At 59.0% G+C, this 9,546-nt stretch overlaps 1 protein-coding gene across 1 annotated transcript; it reads left to right on the top strand.

The window, feature by feature from the left end:
- The first annotated feature begins 647 nt into the window (after positions 1–647).
- Ecel1 (endothelin converting enzyme like 1) lies at positions 648–9,171 on the top strand. The gene is made up of 18 exons (XM_052192629.1): positions 648–766; positions 1,702–2,586; positions 3,202–3,270; positions 3,381–3,491; positions 3,588–3,680; positions 3,860–3,984; positions 4,624–4,846; positions 5,293–5,391; positions 5,644–5,718; positions 5,849–5,952; positions 6,197–6,255; positions 6,333–6,384; positions 6,984–7,051; positions 7,221–7,345; positions 7,665–7,730; positions 8,134–8,229; positions 8,540–8,616; positions 8,775–9,171. Exons 2-18 carry the CDS (start codon positions 1,801–1,803, stop codon positions 8,872–8,874), a joined length of 2,328 nt encoding a protein of 775 aa, XP_052048589.1. The 5' UTR covers positions 648–766; positions 1,702–1,800; the 3' UTR covers positions 8,875–9,171.
- The last annotated feature ends 375 nt before the right edge of the window (positions 9,172–9,546 follow it).

Genomic DNA, 9,546 nt, shown 5'->3' on the forward strand with positions numbered 1-9,546 from the left:
TCCCTCTCCCCACCCTACATCCTTTTTTTGGCCTTTCTAGGTGGGTCTGGGACTTCCTGTCAGTGATGTCAGGAAAACCTAAGGTTGAGGAGGCCATAGCCTCAGTCTCTTCTTACAACCTCCCCAGGAGAGCTAGGTGAAGGGCCCTGAATCAACCAGAACCCAGACGGGGCAGGCATGAGCACCAGTTAAAAGGACAAAGAAGTCCCAGCGCTGACAGCGCCTGACAGAGTGCAGGGCAAGATACGGGCTCTTCACCTGCGCCTCCCACAGCCCACTGGAGTCCTCCCTGGGTTGAGCTTCTGTGGCTCGGCCCAGACGGCCCTCTCGCCTCCAGATCTCCAGCTTCGGCTCCTTTACCGCAGACTGGTAGGTGGCTCCAAGTGGAGGAACCTCATCAGAAGGGCCGGTGCTTCCTCCTCCCGGGACAGATCTGGACTCCGGAGTCCTGGAGCCTGAAGCTGGTGCATCACTCTCTGGAGCGTATCTCGGCGGTCGCCATCCCCACCTCCGCACTGCTGGAGCTGACAGGTAGCCCAGAGGGAAGCAGAGAGAAGGAGGGGTGCAGGGGGCGGGAGAAGGAGGGTGGAGCCGCCGGCGCGCCCCCTCCTTCGGGGCTGGCGGGCGGCGCGGCGCGGCGGCAGAGGAGGCGGCGGGCGGGCGCACGGAGAGAGCCGCAGCCAGCTCAGCTCCGCTCCGGCCGAGGCCGGGATTTGCTCCCGACCCCTTCCTCCGAGCTCGCCCGGCCCAGACGCGCACCTGCCGGGTAAGTGTCATTCGGGTCCACCGCCTCCGAGGCCATCAGCACAGCCACCTCCGAGGCCACCGCGGCCGCCGAGCCGAGCTTCTCGGCTTTGTCTATGTCCTCCCGGCTCTGGCTCCAGCTGCGGCTGCGGCTGCGACTCCAGGACTCGGCTCTCAAGCTCCGCTGACTACGCCGCGCAACGCAGGAGACTCGGAGCTTAGGGCTGGCGCAGCAAAGGGGGTGAAACTTCTCCCAACTTTGGGTTCTGGGGAGAACCTGTTGACGCCAGGAGTGGCCAGGGGCGTTGATGGGTGACAAATGATGAAACCAGTCTCTGGTTCTCCATCAGGGCCGTCGGGGGTGGGGGGCGGGGGGAAAAGATGGGGACTGGAGAGGGCTGCTGTTTGGAGAAGGGACTGGTAGGCTTTGGGGTCATTGAAGAGAAACAGCCAGAGGGTGGCTTGGGAGTGGTCCTGCGGACTTCCCCGAGGACAAAGTTTGGGTGCCTGGTCGCTCTTTAGTTCGGAGAACTGAAGGAGGCTTCAGGGTCCGCATAGAGGCGCCCCTGACCACACCTCCTTTCTCCGGCTTCTGCTCTCCCCTCCCCCACCTGGCTTAGCTGGAGCGGACGATGGGCAAGAAAGGCAAAAGCAAGGGAAACAGGTTGTCAGTGAAGCCCCCACTTTGTGTCCGGTGCTCTTTGGCTTTGTGTCCGGGCATCCCTACTCTGTGGTGAGCTTGTGGAGAGCTGGGAAGGCAGATTAAAAGGTTACTGCTATTCTAGAAAGAGCTGATGGCAACTGAACCTTTCTTTCTCAGGTGGCGGAGTGAAGTGGGATCCTTGGTTGTGGATCCCAGATCGCCTCCATCTTCTTAAACTAATCCCCACCCCTTGTTTTCTGGGTCCCCTCAATTTCTAGGGCGTCTCTGAGCCTGCTAATGTTCCCTTCCTACAGCTGCGACCGAGGACCATGTGGGCACCGAGCAGAAAGCCCGCAGACAGAAGCAGCCCATAATTGACCAAACAAGGGGTCTGCAGTCAAAGCCCCGGCACAATGGAGGCCCCCTATTCCATGACAGCGCACTACGATGAGTTCCAGGAAGTCAAGTATGTGAGCCGGTGTGGCACCGGGGGCGCCCGAGGGACCTCGCTGCCTCCAGGCTTCCCGAGGGGCTCAGGGCGCAGTGCTAGCGGGTCCCGGTCCGGGCTGCCCCGCTGGAACCGACGCGAGGTGTGCCTGCTGTCGGGGCTGGTGTTCGCAGCCGGCCTCTGCGCCATCCTGGCGGCCATGCTGGCGCTCAAATACCTGGGCCCGGGCTCGGCGGGCGGTGGCGGAGCCTGTCCCGAGGGCTGCCCCGAGCGCAAGGCCTTCGCACGCGCCGCCCGTTTCCTGTCTGCCAACCTGGACGCCAGCATCGACCCGTGCCAGGACTTCTACTCGTTCGCGTGCGGGGGCTGGCTGCGGCGCCACGCCATCCCCGACGACAAGCTCACTTATGGCACGATCGCGGCCATCGGAGAGCAGAACGAGGAGCGTCTGCGGCGCCTGCTGGCGAGACCCGCCGGAGGCCCCGGCGGCGCTGCGCAGCGCAAGGTACGCGCCTTCTTCCGCTCGTGCCTCGACATGCGCGAGATCGAGAGGCTCGGGCCGCGGCCCATGCTCGAGGTCATCGAGGACTGCGGTGGCTGGGACCTGGGCGGTGCGGCCGATCGCCCGGGGGCGGCTCGCTGGGACCTCAACCGACTGCTGTACAAGGCACAGGGTGTGTACAGCGCTGCCGCGCTCTTCTCCCTTACGGTCAGCCTGGACGACAGGAACTCCTCGCGCTACGTCATCCGCGTAAGTGTGCCCCCCTTCCGCCCCTCCCCCGACAATCCTCGCACCCCGGCTGAGACCCCCTCCCCCCTGCATCTTCGGCCCCTGGCGTGCCCCATGCTCGATCCCACCCGTCTGAGATACTGGTTTGGACTGGAGGGGCGCGGGAAGGAGTGGGGCTCGCAGGGGCAGAGCGCGGGAGGAGGGCGCAAGTAATTTCCCTGGAGTAATTGCGGTGTTTAGCTGAGCTGCGGGAGCCACAATTCTCAGCCCTCAGGGAGATGGGGTTCGGGGAGTGGGAGCCTGCGGGCGATCGTCCCAAAAGGCTGGGGTTGGCCAGGAATTCCAGAGGCTCCGACTCCCAGTATAGCTCCCCACGGTGTCCCTACAGCTGGGGAAAGTGAAGGTGGTTGGGGAAGGAGTGAAGGACAGGCTCTCCAAGGCTTTCGGGCTAACAGCAATAGGGTTTGCTTTGGCTAGCTTCTCTGGATGGAGGGAGGGGTTGGTTTTCATGCTCCCGGAGCTTGTGACAACAGATCCATGTTTGACTCATCTGTCTTCTCTTCTTTGACACTTGAGCGGAAACGCTGGAAAACTAGCCGTGCACTTCTGACCTGGGGCTCCTGTTTTCCTCTCCAGATTGACCAGGACGGGCTCACGCTGCCAGAGAGAACCCTGTACCTAGCTCAAGATGAGGAGAGCGAGAAGGTGCCCAGGCAGAGGCTGGGGCTTCTGGGAAGGAAAGAGCCCCAGAAAGGAGGGTCCCAGGGGTAGGCATCCCCCCTCCCTGTAACTGAGGAGCTCTTGTCCTGGTGTAGATCCTGGCTGCATACAAGGTGTTCATGGAGCGCCTACTCAGACTACTGGGAGCAGACGCTGTGGAGCAGAAGGCGCAGGAGATCCTTCAACTGGAACAGAGACTGGCCAATGTGAGCAGGAGGGGCTGGGAGCCTCCAGGACGGGGACAAGGGCCAGGGAACATAGGTCAGCAAGTCAGGCCTGGGTCTATCTGGTCTCCCCTCCAGATCTCTGTGTCAGAATATGATGATCTCCGTCGTGATGTCAGCTCCGTGTACAACAAAGTGACTCTGGGGCAGCTGCAGAAGATCACCCCCCATGTGAGTGTTCCCAGACCTGGGGGATGGAGGGGAGGGGGAGGGGGAGGGGCAGGTACTGCAAGTCCACCATCTAGGTATATCTGAGGTCTTCCATGCCCCTCAATGCCCATGTGCCTTTGTGGCCTCTCTTTGACCCCTTTCTTGTCTCTTGTTGCTTCCCTGCCCGCTGTCCCCTACAGTTGCAGTGGAAGTGGCTGCTGGACCAGATCTTCCAGGAGGACTTCTCGGAGGAGGAGGAGGTGGTGCTGCTGGCCACGGACTACATGCAGCAGGTGTCCCAGCTCATCCGCTCCACACCCCGAAGGTGAGGCTGCAGATGCTCTATCTCTGCACTCTTTGCCTCAGGCCCTCTCCGTCAGCACCCTAGAGCTGTCCACTTGATGGCCTTTGTAAACTTTGTCTGCCGCATCCACACAGCAGGAGGCAGGTGGGGGGCCCTCCTATGGGAATCTAGATCCCTGGAGTCATATGCTCACCCCTGCCCTGAGGGAGCCTGGGTAGGCTGGGATCTGCTTGAGCTGCTCTTAGCGCCTGGGTGAGGCTGAGAGTTTGACCATCACTAAGGGATATGTAGCTGAAGTCATACCGCACATGGGCAGATTCTTTGGGGGAATCCTGCCAGCCCCTGTACATCCAGGGAAGGGAAAGAAAGTCATCAAGGGACGCATTTCTGAGTATTCAGTGTCCCACACCAGAGGGGAATTGGGAAACAATGCTGGCCCATCAAGGTCAGACTTAATGGCTCTTGTTAGCAGCAAGATCATATTCTGTGCTTAGGACAGTTCAAATTGATGTCTGCATATCTAAATTGATCTCTTTCTCCTTCTTGGCGGGGCAGGGTGGGTACTGAGTCGTATCCTAGGCACACAGGTGGGTGGCACTGTGATGATCTACACATGTCTCTGACTAGACAACACCCCCTCGCCTTTTACCTGGCCTCCAGGATCCTGCACAACTACCTAGTGTGGCGTGTGGTGGTGGTTCTGAGTGAGCACCTGTCCCCGCCCTTCCGAGAGGCACTGCATGAGCTGGCCAAAGAGATGGAGGGCAATGACAAGCCCCAGGAGCTGGCCCGAGTCTGCCTGGGCCAGGCCAATCGCCACTTTGGCATGGCTCTTGGCGCCCTCTTTGTGCATGAACACTTCTCAGCTGCCAGTAAAGCCAAGGTCAGGCTGACGGGGCAGGGGGGTGGTCTAGGGTGGGGTGCAGGCAGGGAGAATGGAAGACCTCACAGATCCCCTTGTGGCGCAGGGACCAGGCTGGGTAGAGGGGCTTAGCTGTCTCTGAGGCTCTAGGATGCTCTTCCCCTAGGATGCTTGCAGGCAGTCAGCTGCAGGTGGCTTGCCCTGTCTTTCCCCTGAGGGTCCTTCTTAGCCGTGCTCAGGAGACATGGCCTTAGGACTGTGTAGACTTGTGCTGGGATGGTTTTCTCTTCCAGGCTGGGAGCTTGCTATCTTGCTGCTGAGCATAGGGCCCTACTTCCCATGTCTCTCCTTGGCGCTCAGCACGGTGCCCTCAGTGGATAGGAAGGAATCCCTTGGGTGCCAGGCGCTGGGGGTCAGACCTAAGACTTCCTTAGTTGACCCTTGATCCCTGACTTCTGACCCTGCAGGTGCAGCAGCTGGTGGAAGATATCAAGTACATCTTGGGCCAGCGCCTGGAGGAACTGGACTGGATGGACGCCCAGACCAAGGCAGCTGCTCGGGCCAAGGTGCGATAGAGTTTGAATCCCAGTTGTCAATGCCACAAATATTGTTTGAGTGTCTGCTGGGTATCAGACACTGGGAATAACAAGGGGAAAGACAGAGATGCCTTTATGGCATTGGCATCACTTGGTCTGGGTCTGTCTTCCCTCCGGCGCAGACCCATGCTAGTCTGGGACCCTGCCCCCCATTTTTTTCCCTGTGGGAAGCTGTCTCCTGAGGCCCTGGGCCCCCTTGCCCTGATGATCTCTCACCTGCAGCTCCAGTACATGATGGTCATGGTTGGTTATCCAGACTTCCTGCTGAAACCTGAGGCTGTAGACAAAGAATATGAGGTAGGTAGGATTTTACCACTCTCAGGCCCCGGGGGAGCCCACCACCAAATTTGGAGGAGAATTCCTGTCTCCTGAGGAAAGGGCCCAGCCCCGCCCCATCCATGGCTGAGCACTGACCGTCCCCATACAGTTTGAGGTCCATGAGAAGACCTACTTCAAGAACATTTTGAATAGCATCCGATTCAGTATCCAGTTGTCCGTCAAGAAGATTCGACAGGAGGTGGACAAATCCACGTGGGTGCCCCGCCCTGGAGCTGGGGGGCAGAAGGGGGGCAGGGGGGAGGAGAGGGCATGCTGGCATGCTGGGAACGTGGGCCAGTGTAGACATGAAAGAGCGCAGTAAGGCGGTGGCTTAGCCCAGCAAATGCACTGTTAGAAGCTAGCTAGCATGCCAGGACCATCTTGAAGGAAGCTAGGGTGTGAGGATCCTGGGGGAAGTCATGTGTACCCTCCAGGTGACCCTGGCCTCCTCTTGCAGGTGGCTGCTCCCTCCGCAGGCCCTCAATGCCTACTATCTGCCCAACAAGAACCAAATGGGTAAGGAGTTGTTTCCTGACCTGCCCGAGTGGGCCCAGGAGTGGGTGTGTCTGCCACTAACCATGCCTTTCTTTTAGTATTTCCAGCCGGCATCCTGCAGCCCACCCTGTATGACCCAGACTTCCCACAGTAAGTAGGGAAACTTAAAGGGTGCAGCTGGGCCCAGCAGCCCTGCCTGCAGGTGTCAGACCTACTCTCTGGCTCATGTTTAACTTACCCTCTAATACATCCCAGGCCCGCCAGCCTAGTGATGGTGCGGACCACAGTGGGCTGGGTTCTCCTATATCAATGGCCAATCAAGACAGTCTCTCAAAGGCATGGACACAGGCCAATCTGACCTGGGCAATCCTTCACTGAGACGCCGCTCAGCTCAGATGACGCCAGGCTATGCCAAGCTTGCACTAAAGCCAACTAACATACCCCTTACCCACTCTAAAAGTGGAGGATCTAGTGACGAGGAAGGAAGTCTAGTCCTCAAGTGAGTTCCTCAGTGTCCTTCCTGCTTCTTTGAAGACACAGCCTCCACCAACCTTGTAAGATGTTATTTCCCAAAACACAGCTCGATATGGGTCACTGGTCCCTCTCATGAGGTCTGTAAGGAAGCTGGGGGACACATGCAGAGGGCCTTAGAGATGCATAGTTCTCTGGGGTCTCCCTGGACACCTGCCAGGGGCAATAGGAGCCTGGGCAGGTGAGGGTTAGGGTCTAACCTGCTGCTGTGGGTCCAGGTCTCTGAACTACGGGGGCATCGGCACCATCATCGGGCATGAACTGACCCATGGCTACGATGACTGGGGTAAGGCCTGAGAGGGTCTTGGAGGGGGGTGGGTGGGACAGATAGCGGGAGGAGTCATGGAGGATGAGCTGGGGTTGGCTGGTGGGAGGGGAGGGGAGGGGCTTAGTGCCCAGCCCTGCTTTAGGGTGAGGCTTGGTCTTAGTGTGCTGGCTGTGGGTATTGCCCACAGGGGGACAGTATGACCGCTCCGGAAACCTGCTGCACTGGTGGACTGAGGCCTCCTACAGCAGCTTTCTGCGCAAGGCCGAGTGCATCGTTCGCCTGTACGACAACTTCACCGTCTACAACCAGCGGGTGAGACCTTCCGCCCTTGTCTCCAGTGCCCTTCTGGCTGGCCACAGACTGGAAGCATGCATGCTCATGTGCGCACACGTGTACTCAAATAAAGTACCTGCACACATGCTCTCCATCCCCGTGGGCACAAAGAGCCACATAGTTCTCAAAGACTCACACGGTACATGTGTAGGGGCGAGGGGAGGAAAAGGCTTTTCCTGAATTCCCTGGGAAAGGGGGACAGGCATTAGCTCAGGGTAGCCTGATCAGTAGCTCAGGGTAGCCAGATCTGTGGGAGACCAGCAGGCCCCATGCAGCCTCTTCCTCTTCCTTTCGGCAGGTGAATGGAAAGCACACACTTGGCGAGAACATCGCAGACATGGGAGGCCTCAAGCTGGCCTACTATGTGAGCCACCCAGCCTATTTTCTGTCTTTGCTGGGGGACAGGTGGGAGCTGATGAGAACCCCAGACTAGGGACACAGCCCATCCCTTCCTGTCCTGCTGATGCTCTGGCCTAGGCTGGGGTCCTCCAGGAGGAAAAGAAAAAGAAAAAAAAAGAAAACAGGCACCACCTTACAGGGAGAACAAAGAGGACTACCTGGAGGAGGTGGCACTATCGAGCGATCGCCATGCCCGGGTAGAAAGCTGGACAGGCAGGGAATACAGACAGGATGGTACAGAATTGGGGCTGGTGGGGGGGAGGAGCCAGTCTTCTCCCGGGAGGAGGACTGAGAGAGGGATGGCGAAGAGGAGGCAGTGTGCCTCACAGGCAGTTGGCCACCGCAGCTCCTGCTCTTGGCACCCGCAGGCCTATCAGAAGTGGGTCCGGGAGCACGGCCCGGAGCACCCCCTGCACCGGCTCAAGTACACACACAACCAGCTTTTCTTCATCGCCTTTGCCCAGGTGAGCTGGACGGAGACCTGGTAGGGGGTCGGGAGTGAACCCAATATCCGTGATCAGTCTCAGCCTGGCCCAGGCCTCACATGAACGTCTCCAGGGTTGAGCCTATCTGTCCGTCTGTCCATCCGTCCGGCCATCCATCCATCCATCCATCCATATATCCATCCATCCATCCATCTCCTATCACCTGTCCTCTTGGAGGTGAGATGGCCCATGGCTTCTGCTCGGGCCTAAGGATGGGAAAAGGGTAGGGCAGAGCCATAGACACCTGGCTCCATGTCTTCCTCTTCTTCCCTTTTCCTGTTGGCCCCAGAACTGGTGCATCAAGCGACGGTCACAGTCCATCTACCTGCAGGTGCTGACAGACAAACATGCACCGGAGCACTACCGGTACGCTATGCTATGCTGCGCCCGCCTGCCTTCCTGGGCAGTCCCCTCCTTGTGTCTGCATGGGGTCAGAGGGACAAGAAGGGACACGGGTCAACCTCGAAGTGATAGGGTGGGTAGCCAGTGAAGCCCACACCGCTGAGGTCTCTCCCCTACCCCAGGGTCCTGGGCAGCGTGTCCCAGTTTGAGGAATTCGGCCGGGCCTTCCACTGTCCCAAGGACTCTCCCATGAACCCCGTCCATAAGTGCTCTGTGTGGTGAGCCTGGCCATCTGTCTGTCTACCTGCACGTCCCCGCTGCCCTGCACGGATCACCTCTACCAGCTGCTGAGGCAATGTGAGCCTCATGTTTCCTGCGCCAGGTCTATCTTCCTTTCCAACCTTTATGTGACTGTCTTCCCGCTCCCCGCAATCCTTCACTTAAGCAAGGGCCTGGAGTAGGGGTAAGGCTGGGTTCTGGGGACACTCAAGGGGGAAACACGAGGCTCCCACACCTGGCTCTAGGCAGCTGGACCCCCACTGGGGCTGGACTGTACAGGACTCACTGGTGTGTTCTTGCTGATTAGTCTGGTCAATAAAGCTGCTGTACTATATAGCCTTGGCCTCCAGACAAGTGGAGATGGAGGGTCCCTCAAGGTGGGAGACTCGACCCCATAACACAGCTGGGACCCCAGAGAGACAGTCTGGCTCCCTCTGTTCTGGGTGCCTCTGTTTCACTTCTCTGCTGACTGCTGCTTCCTCCCTACCCAGACCGCCTTCCTCCCTGTTCCCCACAGCCATGAAGAAACTTCCTTCTAGGGCACAGTCCAGCCCGGTGGCCTGCTGGCCGTTTACTTTTAGGGTGTACAGGGACTTTCTGGCATTTTTTCCCCAGTGTTCCAGCCAGGCCTCAATGTCAGCTTCTCCTTTGGGAAGGTGACTGGGCCCCCAGGTT

The sequence above is a fragment of the Apodemus sylvaticus genome, chromosome 9 (genome assembly GCF_947179515.1).
Source record: "Apodemus sylvaticus chromosome 9, mApoSyl1.1, whole genome shotgun sequence".
Classification (NCBI taxonomy): Eukaryota; Metazoa; Chordata; class Mammalia; order Rodentia; family Muridae; genus Apodemus; species Apodemus sylvaticus.